This window comes from Chlorocebus sabaeus, chromosome 27, assembly GCF_047675955.1.
Source record: "Chlorocebus sabaeus isolate Y175 chromosome 27, mChlSab1.0.hap1, whole genome shotgun sequence".
NCBI lineage: Eukaryota > Metazoa > Chordata > Mammalia > Primates > Cercopithecidae > Chlorocebus > Chlorocebus sabaeus.
Window position 1 is genome coordinate 44,729,523 of NC_132930.1, and position 18,302 is coordinate 44,747,824.

The 18,302-nt window shown below is 44.3% G+C and overlaps 1 protein-coding gene across 5 annotated transcripts in view; it reads right to left on the reverse strand.

Annotated features, from left to right (window-relative positions):
- AFAP1 (actin filament associated protein 1) overlaps positions 1–18,302 on the reverse strand; it is a 187,692-nt gene that overhangs the window by 66,890 nt on the left and 102,500 nt on the right. For all 5 annotated transcript variants that reach the window (XM_008018005.3, XM_008018009.3, XM_073012530.1 and 2 more), the window contains exon 6: positions 17,098–17,277. In XM_008018005.3, the coding sequence (XP_008016196.2) occupies positions 17,098–17,277 (180 nt within the window). The remainder of the gene's footprint in view (positions 1–17,097; positions 17,278–18,302) is intronic.

The window sequence follows — 18,302 nt, forward strand, 5'->3', positions numbered from 1 at the left end:
AGGAGAAGACAGGCCCTGGGAGCATTTCAAGGAAAGGAGGGACTGGATTCAACAGCACTGACTAGGACCTGCCACCTGGGATTCATCCTGGCTTTAACCTTGAACAAATCAATTAACTGCTCTGTGCTTCAGCTTCCTCATCTGAAAAGTGCAGGTGCAATAGTGCCTACCTTCTGAAGGTTAAATGCGCCAAGACGGGGCCTAAAGCATAACCAGCACTCAATTGTTAAAAGGCTGTAGAAAGCACTCTAGTTGCTGTGAGAAGAAATAATTATACAGGAACAACAACAAAAAAGCATAGGGAAATCCGTGAGAGGCCGTTGCTGTAGCTGTGCAGGCGGCAGCAGGGGCTGGAGTGACCACAGTGAAGACGGAAGGAAGGAAAGGGAGTCAGGAGGTACCCGAGGGAGAATCGCCAGGCCCAGTTGGATTGGACACGGGGCTTGAAGGAAAGAGCTGACTCCAAGGTGACTCCTGGATTCTTAGCAACCGGGTGGTACTATTTACTCAGAGGAAGACTGGACAGAGAAATAGGCTGGGTGGAAAGAAGCCAGTTTGAAGTCAATAGCAAACTTCTAGTCAGGGCTAGAAAACTGGGAACCACTGGCAAAAAGATGATGCTCACAGCCTTGGACTGGATGAGTTTACCAGGGAAGATGGCAAGACAGAGAAGAACAGAGATCAGGGAGAAGGACCCGGAGCCCACTGGCGTTAAGGAGTAGAGTTAAAGGAGAGAAGCTGGTAAAAGATACTGAGCTGGAAGGCATGGGAAAGCAGGCAGAAAACCAGGAGAGCACAGTCTCCAAGGAGAGGGAGAAGACGGCTCCATGGAGGGAGATGAGCCCAGAGAGAGAGATAGACAGACAGACAGACAGACAGAGACAGCTGTGACTCCCTAAGGGAAGCAGAGAGACTGGGAGAGACTGGGAGTGGGGAACCGGGTGGAGGAGGAGATGAGCAAAGGAAGGCGTTTCCAAAGTGTTCCTTCTCCTGCTGAAGGATGCTTCCATTTTAACAAAAGGCAGAGTGAGGATGTGGAGGGAAGAAGGAGAAGGCAGAGAGGCCAGCACATCCTGTCTGAGAGAATCCACTTTCTCAGTAAGACTATCTGTTACCAGGCCAGGCGCACTGGCTCACACCTGTAATCCCAACACTTTGGGAGACTGAGGTGGGCGGATCACCTGAGGTCAGGAGTTCGAGACCTGTCTGACCAACATGGAGAAGCCCTGTCTCTACTAAAAATACAAAATTAGCCGGGTGTGGTAGTGCAAGCCTGTAATCCCAGCAACTCAGGAGGCTGAGGCAGGAGAATCGCTTGAACCCGAGAGGCGGAGGTTGTGGTGAGCCAAGATCGCACCATTGCACCGCAGCCTGGGCGACAAGAGCGAAACGCCATCTCCAAAAATATATATATATATATCTGTTATCAGTTGTGTGGCCTTGGGGGAAAGTATTTAATATCTCTCGGAGCTTCAGTTTCCTCCCTAGCAAGGGAACGAGTGTCAGGATTACCTGTCTTGCAGGACTATGGTTAAACTGAGACAGTGAGATCTGCTATGGAAGAAGTCTAAGCCAGCATGTGGCAGGTGCACGTTCAAACCATGAAAGCAACACTGTTATTACTGTGAGCGTTTTGATGACCTATGATAAGAGCTCAGAAAATGATTCTGGACCAGACTTTCAGACGCAGGGATGGTGAGCCTGCAGGTCAGAATTCCGTGCACGAGAGCTTTCCCAGCTGTCCCCTGCGTGCAGTCACTACGTGTTTCTCCAACTCCTACTGAGCTCCTCAGCGTCCAGGCCCACTGTGGTCAGGGGGGATGTGCAGCAAATCAGACAGACAAGGTTCCAGCGCTTGCGAAACTTACATTCTTAAAACTGAAAAGTTAGCAGGCAGATTTTTCAAAATGTCTTCTATTCTTTCTAGGACTAAGCTGCAATTTCAGTTAAACGAAAGCTGCTTCTGGGCAAAGAAGAAACACCCAAGTCCCAGATATGTGTGTAGTCATTTTGCAATTGGGCCCCCACAGACAGATCCAAATTCCCTCAGCTTGTGCTGGCGCTGGGACGAAATCCAAGGCCTGACAAGAGACCAGGATAGTGTTTCCAGCCATTTTGCTCCTCAGCGGTTTTATACAACAGAGTGATGTCCACAGTTGAGACTACAAAAGAGAAAAAGAAATGAAAGAAGAAACCCAGAGAGCTCGCTGTCAGGTCCCCTCTCCCCTCTCTGCTAATGCCGAGGTGTGGGAGCACTGAGCAAGCCTGAGCCTCGGTGCAGTGACCTGTGTGTCGGATCTCTCTTGTTTCTCTCGCTTTCATGCTGATTGCTTTTTTGGGCTTTACTCCCTCATCTACCCTAAGGTGATTATTAGGTCTCCAAATGACAAGGTAAATTTTTATTTGATTTGAGAACAAGACCTTTTCTTTTCCCTAGGGAAGGCAGGTTCATACAATGGAAAACTCCTAAGCTTCTGCGTCAAACCCACCTGGGTTCAAACCCCAGGTGGACCACTTGCTGTTTATGTGAAGCTGAGCAATTTATTCTCAGAGCTTTGCTTCCTTCCTCAATAACGCGCACAGAATAATACCTCAGGGGCTCACTGTGAAAACTAAACGTTAAAACAAATGTGAAGTATCCAGCCCAGCATTTCTCCCCTAACAGGCACTAAGGAAGCCTGAACTCTTCCCACGATTCTATTTAATAGTGTTAAATCAATGAAAATGTGCTTCAATTATACAAACACACCTGAACTCGACATGTTCTTCATTTTACACTAAAAGGCTGTACCCTATAAAACACAACCTGCCAAAACCCATGATCTCTGGCAAATGTTTTTATTTAAAAAAACAAAAAAACGGTTGTCTTCTTTTTTTTCCAGCAGGGGAAGGATCTACAAACGTCTTTGGCAGCACCGCTCCAATTATTCCCAGCAGCCTCTCGGGCGGGGCGGAGAGGCTGGCTGTGTGAATGGTGTCTTCTGGAGGAGTTGTGCTTTTTTTTACACAGCTAAATAGAACTCATCTTTCAAGATTCAGCTGAGGTCTCAGGAAGCCTGCGCTGGCCCTTCTGTGTGGTCCATGAGGCACGGCTCCGGCTCCACACATGCCCACAGAAGCCTGTGTCTCCTACTAAGCTGTGCTTGTGTTCATAGGAGGGGCTGGGCCTTGCTTTTGTCACTGTTCCCAATGCCTCCTTCAAAATAGCAACCAAAAGTTTGATTAAAGGGAAAACAATGCGGGAATGAAGAAAGAAACTGGAATTAAGATTTCTATGAAGAAAAAAAAAAGAAGGAAAGAAAAACAGAAGGAAAGAAACTTAGGCCATTACTAAAATAAGTAGCCTCATGACCAAACTTCCCCAGTCCTCGGCACTGGCTTCTAAGATCCTCAAGAGGAAAAAGTGTAGTGTTTTTTAAAGGCAAGTAGATAAAAGCCATCTGGCACATATACACGTCCCCACTCAGCCCTACCCTAACACACACACCCTAAGCTCCTGGCAGACTCGCCTGGTCCCTGGAGTGTCCCCATCCCTCTCCTGCTCCCATCAGCTCCTACTTTCTAGCAGACAGACGAGGCTGCCTAGCATCAAAGCAACTCACGGAATCGCCTTTCCAAGAAGCCTTTCCTGGTACACCCAACCATATACTCTGCTTAGAATGGGGAACACAGACAAATGATCCACGTTTGCTCTCTGATCATTAATTTCTCTCCCAGCTAGAACTCACACTGCCCCGGGAAAATAACAGCATCTCCAGCAGCACTTGGGAGGATCGCATTCAGCAACCCAGAGCAGGCCCAGGATCAACCTGGGGCCCAGCAAGTGGGTCGCTCATGGCATCCCAGCTTCATGGAACTATCTTCCCCTAGGCATAATAATTATGTCCAAGGTACGAAAAAAGACATTGCTAAAAACATCCATCAGCATAAACCAGTCTTTATTCCCACGAATTTTTTTCAACCACTTGGAGAGGTCAGGTTCTTTTCATGAAACTGTCTTTCTACTTTGGATCTCTGTTGATTGCCAAGTTACACCTGCAGAGTTAAGTCAGAAGTAACAAGCAAAGCACTGATCAATCCAATTCTTTGAACAGCTATAAATGAGGTTTCTATTAATACATTTCAACTTGAAGAGTCATGTCCTATGAGAGGTTCAATGTGTATTTAAGAGAACTGGATCCAAATTCAGAATCGCAAATCCTCCAAAAAAACAAATTGTTATATATTTTGTGGTATTTTGTTTGCTTTTAACTTGAGCCCTCAACTCCAGAAACACAATCTCTGCACATTTTTTAAGGAAATCTGACCACTCCGTTTCTGGGAATATTGGCTCCTGTCTTCTGTTTGACCCCTACACAAAGGCTCATGTTTTCAGCATTTGTGTACACACACACACACACACACACACACACACACACACAGAGAGAGTCAGTTAATTCTGTCAAGAACTGCTAGTAATGGAAATTGCAGACAGAGAGCAGAAACAAATTTGGCAGTAATTCTTGCATGAGTATGTGCAAAGTCATGCACCGTTAAACACAGTTCTCATGTTTTTTTTAGACTTGACAAAGGGCGTGTGCAACTTCATTAAAGATTTTTAATGGTTACATTAAAATTATGTTTCACAGAAAGTCAAATCTCACATGTTCTCACTCATGTGGGTGCTGAATAATGTCTACACATGAGTGGAGAGTGGAGAATGACAGCAATGGAGGCCGGGAAGGCTGAGGGAACGGGAGGAAGGGGGATGGTGAGAAATTGGTTAATGGACACTGAGGGAACGGGAGGAAGGATGGTGAGAAATTGGTTAATGGACACTGAGGGAAGGGGAGGAAGGATGGTGAGGAACTGGGGAATGGTTACAGTGTACATTATTTGCGTGACGGATACCCTGAAATCCCTGATTTGACCACTATGCAATCTATGAATATAAAATTTATACAGATTTTTTCCAAAGCTGTGTTTCAAAAGACTGAAAGTCTGGTTCATTAGTTTTGAACAATATGGGATAACAGCAGTTTATATTAATAAAAGACATTTGTATGATAAAACAATTCATGTTAGAGACTTGTTCATTGTAAGGGATAACACAAATATTATCATTCATATTTTTGCTGTTTATTATAGTTTTAAGAATGCATTTATATCATGCTCTTTCTACCTCTTTGTAAATTCTGATAATTATTTCCACTTGATAGATAAATGGGAAAGGGTTTATTGCCTCAAAATATCATAACGAGTTAATGGTATTCCAGGAATGTACCCTACGCTTCCAGACTCTCTACCCACTTTTCCGTCACTCTAGCACGCTGCCTTCCAGCGCTGCCTTCCAGCTCACCGGGGGTTGTTCCCTTTACGCTGCAGCTCTTTGGTTTTTTAAAAAAATCTACTTCGGTCATAAAGATGTGGCCTTTACAAGGTGAAATAAAGAGTTATAATAACGCTGACTTCATTCAAATTAAAAACCAACGGATAATTTTAAAATCATCAAATATTTGGAAAATAAGCACTATATTCCCAAATAAATCATTAGTCAAAGAAGAAATCAAGACAAATTTAAAAATATTTTGAGCTGAATAATAAAAGTACAAAATATCAAAACACAGAGGGTGCCGTTGACACTGTGTAGAATAAGACATGAGGCCTTCAATGCATGTATATGGAAAAAAGGCTAAAAACTCAATTATCTAAGTGTACATTTCAAGAAGTTGCAATAATTACAGCAAATTAAGCCCCAAAAAAGTAGAAGTAAAATAATAAAGAAGAGAACTAAATAAAGTAGAAAATAATCATACTACAGGAAAAAAAATTAACATAGCCCAGAAAAATATTTTTTGAGAGAACTAATAAAAGTGATAACTTCTGGCAAGACTGTGAAGAAGAAAAGGCGGCACAGGGCATTTTCACCTCCAGTTACCACACAGAAGAGCACACAAAACCATCGCTCCCACTCTGACAAATAAAACAAGTAGATATGCTAAAAAAAAGTTCTGGTACATCTGAACCCCTCTGAGCAATGAAGATGCGAAAACCCTAAATGAAAACAAACTAAATCCTAACAGTGAAGGGTCCTTCGTAGGAAAACAGTAACCCACAGGCCCCCTTGTAACTGGTAGGTGGTGGGTGAGGTGGGAACCTACCACATATGGGACAGGGAAGAAGCCAGCCAAGTTCTCACTGTGTGGGCTGGCATAGCTGTTGACATTCAAGGCACCCCGATGGCGGAATGAATCCGCAGTCACCTGCCAACTCTCTCCAGGGTCTTTACTGGGTATGCAGGTACAGCACAGAAGCTGGCGCCAAGAAACAGAGTTCAGAGATTCCCTGCCCCGCCCCACCGCCCCCAGAGACACAGCCCTTCTCCCAGGTGCAAGGCAGTCCCCCTACAGGGGAAGGCAGGGCCGTGGAGAGAAGCCCTGCCCAGGAGGCCCAGGGTTTCCAGAGCATCCACAGCTGGAGACAGAGCACAGCACAGCGGGATTTCGCCCAAGGCACAAAAAGCCAGAGGCAAGACTGCAGAGAAAAGAGACCACCTTAGCAAGCCACAAAGCTGGCTGGTAGGCCAAAACCAAAAACAAAATCACGCTGGTTTAGAAAGCTGGCACTTGTCGGTAGCACACAAAAGAGATCTTCAGATTTTCACCACGGGTCTCGGGTCCCAAGCCATGCCATGCCGACAGGAAACTCCTGATCCGACACATCAACGGTGTGGAAGGCAGTAGTGGAGTGAGGCAAGGTGAGGCTGCAACAAGGTGCAGCCCCTCCCCACCTGAGAGCCGGATACAGGCTGCCAGTGGGGAGCAGGACGGGGGGGGGGGGGGGGGGGGGGGCACACCTTTCTCCAGGGAAATACGACTCTCGTCAGTCTCTGCTGTTCTTCTACACAAAATGCACGGAATGTCATAGAAACTGCTGAGATAAATTCAACAGAGGCAGGCCAAGAGGTGGGCCCGACATTGGAATGACCAAAGATGTTAAAATAACTAAAATAAAAATGCCGAAATAGCTCATGAAAAGGCAGGCGACATAAAGAGATGGGGAGTTTCAGCAGAGACAGAAATGATTTTAAAAAGAAAGAAAGAAATGCCAGAAGTGAAAAATGGATCTCAGAAAAGATGACTTCATCAGGTGGGCTGAAGAGCCCACAGGAGAGGAGAGGACCCAAAAGCCCGAGGACAGGTAAACAGAAGTGTCCACCCAGGCTGAGCCACAGAAGGACTGAAGGAAACCACAACGGAGCATCCACAATCTACGGGAAGGACCCAACACACCTACAGATGCAACTTCAAAAGGAGAGGAGAGGCCGGGCACGGTGGCTCACACCTGTCATCCCAGCACTCTGGGAGGCTGAGGTGGGCGGACCACCTTAGGCCAGGAGTTTGAGACCAGCCTGACCAACATGGAGAAACCCCCTCTCTACTAAAAATACAAAATTAGCCACACGTGGTGGTGCATGCCTGTAATCCCAGCTACTCAGGAGGCTGAGGCAGGAGAATCGCTTGAACCCAGAGGTGGAGGTTGAGGTGAGCCGAGATGGTGCCATTGCACTCCAGCCTGAACAACAAAAGTGAAACTCCGTCTCCAAAAAAAAAAAAAAGAGAGAGAGGAGAGAAAAAGAAGTAAGGCAAAAAAATTGTGTGAAGAGAGAACAACCAAAAGCTTCCCAAAGTGAAGCTTTTGAGAGACATCAACCCATGAAACAAAGAAGCATAACCAACCCCAAGAAAGACAAAAAAAACCCCACACCACTGCACCGAGACACATCACATCCGCTGCTGAAAACCAGATGTGGAGAACAAATCTTAAGAGGAGGCGGGGAGGGGGGAAGGACACTCCACACCCGGAGGACCAGCGGGCACAAAGGGAGGGTGACGTCTCATCCGAGTGAGGGAGAAATGAACACCCTTCCAGACAGCCAAGGCCCCAAGAGTTGACTTCCAGAAGATTCGCTGTATTAAAAAAGGTTTTCTTAAATGTTGTTTTAATAACTTCTTTGGGGTAAAAGGAAATAAAACTGACTGAATGCCCAGATCTTCAGGAGGAAAGGAAGGGCACATGGAAGGTGAATTCACCCAGGTGAATATTAAAGACGTGGCTTCAAACGTGTGTGTCCACAGGATTCAGGTTCTGCAAGGACAATGGATATAGTAAACGTATTGAGATCTTCCTAGAGAACTTTGGCAAAGCCACTATGGTACCGGCATAGCAAATTAAAGCCACTCTGTGTTCACCTAGGGCTGCTTGAAACCACAAGATGCTAAGAAACCCCTACAGTGTCGCTCCCACACCCCCCGGCTGGCTACATGAGTGTGGGATCCACCAGCACCAGGACTCTGCTACATTCTGGTAAGAAAAGGAAAGCAGCCTCTTCAAAACTGCCTAAGATGGTTGTCTTAGGGTGTTTTGGTTTATTTTGAAATAGGAGAGAGCAGCTTATTCACCACGTTGTTTCTTCTTTCAGCGGACACAGGAAGAGTCTGTCTCTCAACCTCCCCCAGTTTGGCCAAAGGAGTGTGGGAAGTGGTGATGTAAGTCCAGTTCTTGACCCCAGAAACATCCTGCTGTCATCAGCTGTCCAGCCTGTTCTCTGCGGGCGTGTGCAGAGCCTGCTGAGATGCAGAGGTGGTGGCAGAGGAAAAGCAACAGTGGTAACAGCAGCTTATACTTATGTAAGGTTCATAACATGCTTTCTGCCATTCCGAACACTCTGGGTCTTAGTATCTCGTCCTTACAATAGCTCTAGAAAGCAGATACCATTATTATGCCCCCCTTTACAGATGAGGAAACACAGGCACTGAGAAGTCACGTCGCTTGTCCAAAAAACATAGTGCTTAACGACTGGGACTCAGGTCACAGTCCTAAGAGTCTGACTCCAGTCTGTGCTCTACCTGTACTGTCTGATACGGTTTAGCTGTGTCTACCCCCAAATCTCATCTTGGATTGTAGTTCCCATAATCCCCATGTCTCATGGGAGGGACCAAGTGGGAGGTAACTGAATCACGGGGGCAGTTACCTTCATGCTCTTCCCATGATAGTGACTGCGTTCTCAGGAGACCTGATGGTTTTATAAGGAGCTTCCCCCTCTTTTGCTCCGCACTTCTCTCCTGCTGCCATGTGAAGGAGGATGTGTTTGCTTCCTCTTCCGCCATGATTGTAAGTTTCCTGAGGCCTCCCCAGCCATACGAAACTGTGAGTCAACGTAACCTCTTTCCTTTATAAATTACCCAGTCTCGGATATTTCTTCATAGCAGCACGAGAAGACTAATACACTATCTCTCAACACAATACTGGCTCCCAAGTCCTTTTCCTGGCTGTGTTATATTATGCTGAACTTAAGAAGCAATTATAAAAATCAAGTCAAACTTTATTCAAAGGGGTTGCGGAATGCCATTTACCCTAACTGCCTATCTGACTACAAAAAGACTTATTTTCTCTGATATCCTACCACTTCCTGGAGGCCTCCTCTTAAAGGGAAATGGGGGCGCTGAGCAAGGGTAGTGATTACCAAACCTGGCTTTGCCTCAGTCATCTGGGAACTCCTTAAACAGAGAAGTATATGCAAAGAATACAGACAAAAACAGCAAAGGATATAAACACAGTTCACAGAAATACTAATACAACTGTAGGCTCTTAAACCCTATTAAAAAAATACTCAATGTCATTCATAATAAGAGAAGTGCACATTAAAACTAGACTGAGATGTCATCCTTCTACATCAGACTAGCAAAAATACACATGTTGGCTAACACACTCTATTGGCAAGGCTGCAGGAAGAAAAGGCACTCGATATATTGTTGGTGGGAGGGAAAATTGGTAAACCTCCTAGGAGAGTGCCTTAGCTATACACCAGAATTATAATACGAATGCCGATAACCTTCATGCAAGTGATTACTCTTTCCGAGAATTTAGCCTACAGACCAGCAAAAGTGTGAGATGAGATAAGCATAACGTTATCTAACACAGAATTGTCTGTCATATCAAAAGACTGAAAGCAACCCAACGTCCATAAATGGGAGACAGACTATTTTTTTGAAGTATGGTCTATTCACACAATAAAATGTCATAGCCTATAACAAAGAAAGAGGAAGTGCTCTATTCTCTAAATTGCAAAAAATCTCCAAGATACTTTGTTTAGGTGAAAAAAAAAAAAAAAAAAAAGTCCAAAATGCTGCACCCTTTCTATGGTGGGGGGGGGGGGGGGGGGCAGATGAAATCTGCACTGCTATTTGCTTGCCTATGTACAAGGAAACTCTGAAACAATACATACAAAATAGTCCTCTCCTGCACTGCTGGGAGGAGAATTGTACAAATAACCTTGGAAGACAATCTGGCAGAGTCTGGTGATGCTGAAGCTGTGCACATACTAACTACAGCAATTCCAATGTAACAGGTGTGTCCCAGACAAGACACAAAACGTGCGGCTGTGGGACGCGTGCTGGAAGATCTCACGGCAACTCAGCCTGCAGCAGCAACACCCGTGAGCACACAAGGAAGCAGAACAATTCTGAGTGGGGGAAAAAAAAAAAAACCGGTTGCAGGGTCTGTGGAGTTTGAAGCCATTTACAAAGAAATTCTATAAACGTGAATAAAGTATCATTTACTATGAATGGATGTATACACATATAAGTGAAAGGTTTTTTTATTGTTATTTATCTGTAGAGACAGGGTCTCATTCTGTCACCCAGGCTGGAGTACAGTGGCCCAATCACGGCTCACTGAAACCTCAAACTCCTGGGACTTCAGCGATCCTCCTGCCTCAGCCTCCCAAGCAGCTGGGACTACAGGCTGTGCCACCATGCTTGGCTAATTTTTTAATGTTTTATAGAGATGGCATCTTGTTATTTTTTCCCAGGCTGGTCGTGAACTGGCCTCAAGTGATCCTCCCGCCTCGCCCTCCCAAAGCACTGGGATTACAGAAGTGAAAGTATTTTTTTAAAAGCATACCAAGATGATAATAATAAAGGTCAAATTCAGACAAAAGTCGCCTTTGGGAAGAGGGAGAGACTTAACTAGGGGAGGCATGTTTCAATTCTATCTGCAGCATTTTAGACCTTAAGAGGATATAAAAATGACACAAAATAAAAAGGGAAAAAATATTCTTAAGTCCCTAATGAATCTGAATCACTGGAAATCTACGTTTTTTTACATCTCCAAGTGTTTCTGATCTAATGACAGTATCTGGACGAAACGACACTAGCCCATCTCAGGTCTCTGCTGGCCTAAGATAATTCTGTAACGGCTTGAAACTAGTTTTGTCATCTGACTTTCCTTTCTAATCAAGACTTCTTAGGTTCCTGCACCATTATACGTAATGGAAGTAACAGCACAGACATGAAAAACAGAGTAACTGAACAATTTAAACTCTTTAGAAAAGATACTTTACCCTGTATTATTTACTTTCCTTTTAAGAAAAATCAGCAAATGCTTAAAAAAAAAAAAAAAAAAAAAAAATCTTGCAATTACTTCCATTCATAAATAGAGTCATCATTCTTTAATTAGCTAAGTGCCTCTGATCTATAAGTAGCTCCCATCTGGTGAAACGTGACAGAAGATTATTTCACTCCATCAGCATCTGACATCTTGAGAAACTTTTGTTTTTACTGGTCTGTTTGTCAGTACACTGTCGGCTCTACCCCCTCTCCCAGTGACACTCCAGATGACTTCATGTCAGACCAGCACCAGCAAGAAGGAAGCTGCTCTTCAGTGGGCAGGAAATACTTAACTAACTGTAAGGACAGAGGAGAAAAAGAAGAAAGTTGAAGTTTCAGAGCGGCCTTTCTTGGGTTTCCACTGAGGAACAGCTAAGCACGGAATGCAGAAGGATGGGTACAGGTGACCAAAAGCTGGGATCAGGCGAAGAAAACAGAACCATACAGAAAGCTTCGCACTGAATTCCATAATTGCCGTTCCCACCTTACGGAAGGGATGGCACTATGGTCATAGAAATGTGGAATAAAAGAGGGAATGGCAAACTGTCAGATGGCCCAACACAATGAGAATGAAATGTGAAGCCAGGAAAATCTGACTTGGACCCCCTGCTTGATCACTTATCGATCATGGTAGCACTTCGCCCACCTGAGACTCAGGCTGTCAGTTGATAAATGACACTACACACACCTGTTCTGAGATTAAGAGACAATGATGGCAGAGAAGTTCCTTGTGAGTGTAAAGAGCTTTAGTGAAATTGGTAATGGTGGTGGCTGATGTATAACATATTAAAGCTCTATGCTGGGAAGGCTAAGTAAACTCGACAGTAAAAACTCCTGATCACAGGACTTCCAGAAGGATCGTCCAGAGGGGAAAAAAGCTCTTCTCAATCTCCCATATGATACAGATGTGGGAAGAGTCACAGCCACTGCCAACAACATGAAAAAGAAAGCATGTGTGTGTCCTGAGCAGCTGGAAGACAGTGGTGGAAGCTACTGGTCTTATCATGGGGTCTGAACCACATGCTTTCCTGCAGATGACAGCGAAAGAGACTGAAGGTTGATGGAGGGAGACCTGTGTGGTATAAGACCCGCTGCTATGAAGTGTTTCGCCACCCCACTCCTGAGCCCTTCTCTCACAACAGGTACTTGCCGGCAATGATGGACTAGGTGGGTTGGGCCAATCTTCCTGAAGAAGACAATTTAGAAAAGCAAGATAACCATCATTCTTCACAGAACTAGAAAAAACAATCCTAAAATTCGTACCAAAAAAAAAAGAGCCCACATAGCCAAAGCAACACTAAGCAAAAAGAACAAACAAAAGAAGACATCACATCACCTGATTTCAAACTATACTATAAGGTCATAGTTACCAAAACAGCATGGTACTGGTATAAAAATAGGCACATAGGCCAAGGGAACAGAATAGAGAACCCAGAAATAAACCCAAATACTTACAGTCAACTGACCTTCAACAAAGCCAACAAAAACGTAAAGTGGGGAAAGGACACCCCGTACAACAAATGGTGCTGAGATCATTGGCTAGCCTCATGTGGGAGAGTAAGACTGGATCCTCGTGTCTCACCTTGTACAAGAATCACCTCAAGATGGATGAAGGACTTAAACCTAAGACCTGAAACTATAAAAATTCTGGAAGATAACATCAGAAAAACCCTTCTAGACATTGGCTTAGGCAAGGACTTCATGACCAAGAACCCAAAAGCAAATGCGATTAAAAACAAAGATAAATAGCTGGGACTTAATTAAACTAAAGAGCTTTTCCACGGCAAAACCAGTCAGCCGAGTAAACAGAAAACCAACAGAGTGAGAGAAAATCTTCACCATTGATACATCCGATAAAGGACCAATATCCAGAATCTACAACAAACTCAAATTAGCAAGAAGAAACCAAACAATCCCATCAAAAGTGGGCTAAAAACATGAACAGACAATTCTCAGAAGAAGTTACACAAATGGCCAACAAACATACAAAAAAATGCTCAATATCACTAATGATCAGGGAAGCAAATCAAAACCACAATGTGATACCACCTTACTCCTGCAAGAATGACCAGAATCAAAAAATAATAGATGCTGGTGTACATGCGGTGAGCAGGGAACACTTCTACACTGCTGGTGGGAATGTAAACTAGTACAACTACTATGGAAAACAGTGTGGAGATGTCTTTTTTTTTTTTTTTTTTTTTTTTTGAGATGGAGTCTCCCCCTGTCACCCAGGCCAGAGTGCAGTGGTGCAATCTTGGCTCACTGCAACCTCCTCCTCTCAGGTTCAAGCGATTCTCCTGCCTCAGTCACCCAAGCAGCTGGGACTACAGGCACCTGCCACTACACCTGGCTAATTTTTGTATTTTTAGTAGAGACAGGGTTTCACCATGTTAGCCAGGATGGTCTCGATCTCCTGACTTTGTGATCTGCCTGCCTCGGCCTCCCAAAGTGCTGGGATTACAGGCATGAGCCACCGCACCCGACCTGGAGGTTTCTTAAAAGAACTAAAAGTAGAACCACCATTCGATTCAGCAATCCCACTACTGGGTATCTACCCAGAGTAAAAGAAGGCATTATATGAAAAATACACTTGCACACACGTTTATAACAGCACAATCCACAACTGCAAAAATGTGGAACCAACCCAAATGCCTGATAGTGAGCAATGCCTGGGCCGAAATCCAGAAGAAGATGGAAATTCAGAAGGGAAGCCTGGTAGCTGGGGCTGCCTTGCCATCCCAAGGGGGCAGCTGAGGGGCAAGGTAGAGTGGGAAGAGAGATCCAAGTTGTGGTCCAGGGCATGCCAAGGACGGACGGGGTCCCTGGCGAAACACCCACAAGCAGGATGGAGACCCCAACGGAATGTAACTTGGAGTTAAGAGTGAACTGAAAGAAATATAAACCTACCTTTGAATGGGCCGCAGGCTGCCTTGAAGTTACCTGGGTGGCTCTTGAATAGACTGCAGGCTGCCTTAAAGTTACCTGGGTGGCTCTGAAAACCTCAAACCCTGAATTTAGAATAAACTGATTCTGGAGTGCTAACACCCCCAAGCATGTGGGCGAGGCAACGGAAAATGCTCCTTGGTAATGGAAAGCAGAGTTCTAGGAATCAAGTTATTTCCATAGGAACAACTGGGGACGCACATGAAAAAGAATGAAGTTGGACCCCTACTTCACACTGTAGGCAAAATATTAAATCCAAGTGGATCAAAAGTCTAAACGTAAGAGCTAACGCTGTAAACTTTTCAGAATAAAGTATACATGTAAACAGAATAAAGTATACATGTAAACCTTCAGGACCCTGAATCAAGTAATCATTTCTTACATATGACCCAAGAAGCAATAAAGAGCAAGGAAGAACTGAAATCTGCTTCCACATGGACGGACCTTGAAAACACGACACTAAGTGAAAGAAGCCAGGCGCAGAAGCCCATGCACTGTAAGAGCCACTTCTGTGAAATGCTGACAACAGGCAGCACAGGAAGCAGGTAAGTGGCTGCCTAAGATGGACAGGGGCGGTGGTAAAAGGGCAGTGACTGCTAATGGGTACAGCGTTCTTTGTTGTTGAGACAGGGTCTCACTCCTATCACCCAGGCTGGAGTACAGTGGTGTAGTCACAGCTCACTGCAGCCACAACCTCCCAAGCTCAGGTGATTCTCCCACCTCAGTCCCCCGAGTAGCTGGGACTACAGGCACATGCCACCACGCCCGGCTGATTTTCTGTATCTTTTAGTAGAGACAGGGTTTCTGCATGTTGTCTAGGCTGGTCTCAAACTCCCAGGCTCAAGCAATCGGCCCACCTTGGCTCCCAAAGGGCTGGGATTACAGGCATGAGCTGCTGCGCCCAGCCAGTACAACGTTCTTTTGGGAGCGATGAAATTCAGAATCTAGATTATAGTGATGGCTGCATAACTCAGGGAATACACCCAAAAAAAACACTGAATTGGACTTGAAAAGGGTGAATTTACGGTATGTGAATTATACCTCAATAAAGCTATTATAAAAAAATTATTTCAATAATTTTTCCCCTAATATAATGCCTAGCGTGAACTTGCGATAACCTGGCACAAGGATGACAAACATGACCTGAACAAGAACACCACAACAGACAACAGAACCAGGTTCAAACTCCACCACAACCACTGTCAAACCACCATGATGATGACATTCATGAAGACAAAAGTCAACGTTTCTAAAAGAAATTTAAAACTGCACAAATAGTATTTCTGGCTTGAAGAAGAAACAACTACAAATTCTAGATAAAAGCCAAAACGAACTCTAAAAAAAAAAAACCAAAAAGATTAGAGATTCCAGGACTGCACACTACTGCCATGGACGGAATGTGTTCCCCCAAATTCATATCCTGAAATCCTAACCCTCAGGAGGATGGTGTTACGAGGCAGAACCTCTGGGAAGTGATAGGTCATGAGGGCAGAGCCCCCACAAATGGGATTGGTGCCCTTATAAAAGAGGCCCTAGAGACCTGCCTTGTCCCGTCCACCACATGAGGACACAGATGGAAGGTGCCATCTGTGGACCAGGAAGCAGGCCCTCACCAGACACTGAATGGAACGGTCCCTTGATCTTGGACTTCCCAGCCTCCAGAACTGTGAGAAATACATTTGTTGTAAATAATGTATTTCTGTAATGTAATGTAATAATGAAATAATGTATTTCTGTAATGTAATGTAAATAATGTAAATAAACTCAGTTTATCATATGCATCAGAGCAATCGAAATAGACTAAGACAACTACCATCACCAAAATTAAGAACCCAGTGAACAGGAACAAATTTAATGGCAGATTAGAAGCAGCCAAAGAGAGAAATAATGGGCTGGAAAGTAACAAGAAAAATAAACCAGGCTAAAGAAGAAAAAAGAATGGTAGGGCTGGACACGATGGCTCACGCTTGTAATCCCAGCACTTTGGGAGGTCAAGGTGAGTGGATCGCTTGAGCTCATGAGTTCGAGACCAGCCTGGGCCACATGCAGAAATGCTGTCTCTAGAAAAGATACAAAAATTAGCTAGGCATGGTGGCACGTAACCCAACCTAACTTAGGAGGCTGAGGTGGGAGGATTGATTGAGCCCAGGAGGCAGAGGTTGTAGTGATCCAAGATCATACCACTGCATTCCAGCCTGGGCAACAGAGCCAAGCCTTGTTTCAACAAAGAAAAGACGTTGGTAAATACAAAAAGAGAATAGAAGTAAATATAGTGAGAAAGTCTAACATATATTTAAATGTATTCTCAGGGAAGAAGGAGAAATGGGGAAAAGCTGTATTTTAAGAAAATGGCTGAAAATTTTTCCCAAAACTTGAAAGATAACAATCCACAACATTTCAGAAGCCCAGCCAATCCCAAGCAGAATCAAATTTTAAAAGAATCCATATGCAGACACAATAAAGTGACGCTGTAGAAAATAAAAGTAAAAGAGAAAGTCGTAGAAGCAGCCTACAGAGACAAGCTGCCTTTTAAATATAAGAGTGAAAGTGACACGGGTTTCTGATTAACCTCCACATCATCCGAATATTTAGCTATTAAAGATGAAACTCTTTGAGTTAATCCATCTTGCCTATGCTTGAACAAAATAAAAATTATAATTAAAATGGATCTCAGAAAGGCAGGTGGTACTGAAATGGCTGCGAAACACAGCAGACAACCTACCTTCAGCCACTGCTCGGCCTGCTCCTTGCTCTGGACGGCAAGCACCAGCGGGTCCGTGCCCTGCTGAGTTATCTTCAGCTCGTGCTTCTTCTTTTTGCTGTCTTTCGGGATGTACGTAATATTGCAGCCTTGCAGCGGCAGTTCCATCTGAGGCTGCTGGTCCTTGGAACTTTTATAGCACTGCATTCAACACAACAAATCAACTGATATTACAAGGGAGTTCAAACAGAAACGCTGAAGAAACTCTAGCATCATGAAAACGTAAGTGTGGGCATGGCATCGTAAGGTCTGAATCTGCAGATGAGCAGGTTCACACACACAGTGCTCTTCACCAACACTTCGCCTCCAAGTGTGAAGAAGCACACCCATTCACTGACTCACAAAAGCTTACTGAGCATCTAACGCTGGATTCAACAAACACCAAAAGTCCCTCCTCTGATACATTTATGATCCAGTGGAGCTTCTCCATTGAATTACAGGAATGTATTTACATAACTAAAAACATAGGCTGGGCACGATGGCTCACGCCTGTAATCCCAACACTTTGGGAGGCTGAGGCAGGTGGATCACTTGAGTCCAGGGATTCGAGATCAGCCTAGGCCACATGAAGAAACCCCATCTATACCAAAACCACAAAAAATCAGCCAGGCATGGTGGCGCGGTCCTGTACTCCCAGCTGCTTGAGAGGCTGAGGCAGGAGGATCCCTTGAGCCTGGGAGCCTGAGGCTGTAGTGAGCCATAATGGCACCACTGCACTCCAGCCTGGGTGACAGAGAGAGACTGTCTCAAACAAACAAAACAAAACAAAACAAAACACCCAACATGCACACATAAATCTATATTTAACATGTTTATTTAAATGTATATGTAGAATACATTTATATTTATGTGAATAATATATAAAATATACTATTAGATTTGTTGCAACTCCACAGCCCTAATGAGAGATAATGTAATCATTCGGGTACTTTATTTAATAACTGATATTGCTTGGTATCTGCCTATCTCATCTTCTTTCTGAAAGACTTAAATTATTTTAGTAAGAGGATAACATCAATACATAGTATACAAAGCTGATCTATCTACACAACGGACATTCACTCTAAAGATTTTGATTGGTAAGATTAGAACTGAGACTTAAATGGGTCTTGCTTAATCTTTATCTGTAAAACTGAAAATCAAATCCTTGCCCAAAGCTTTCCCTA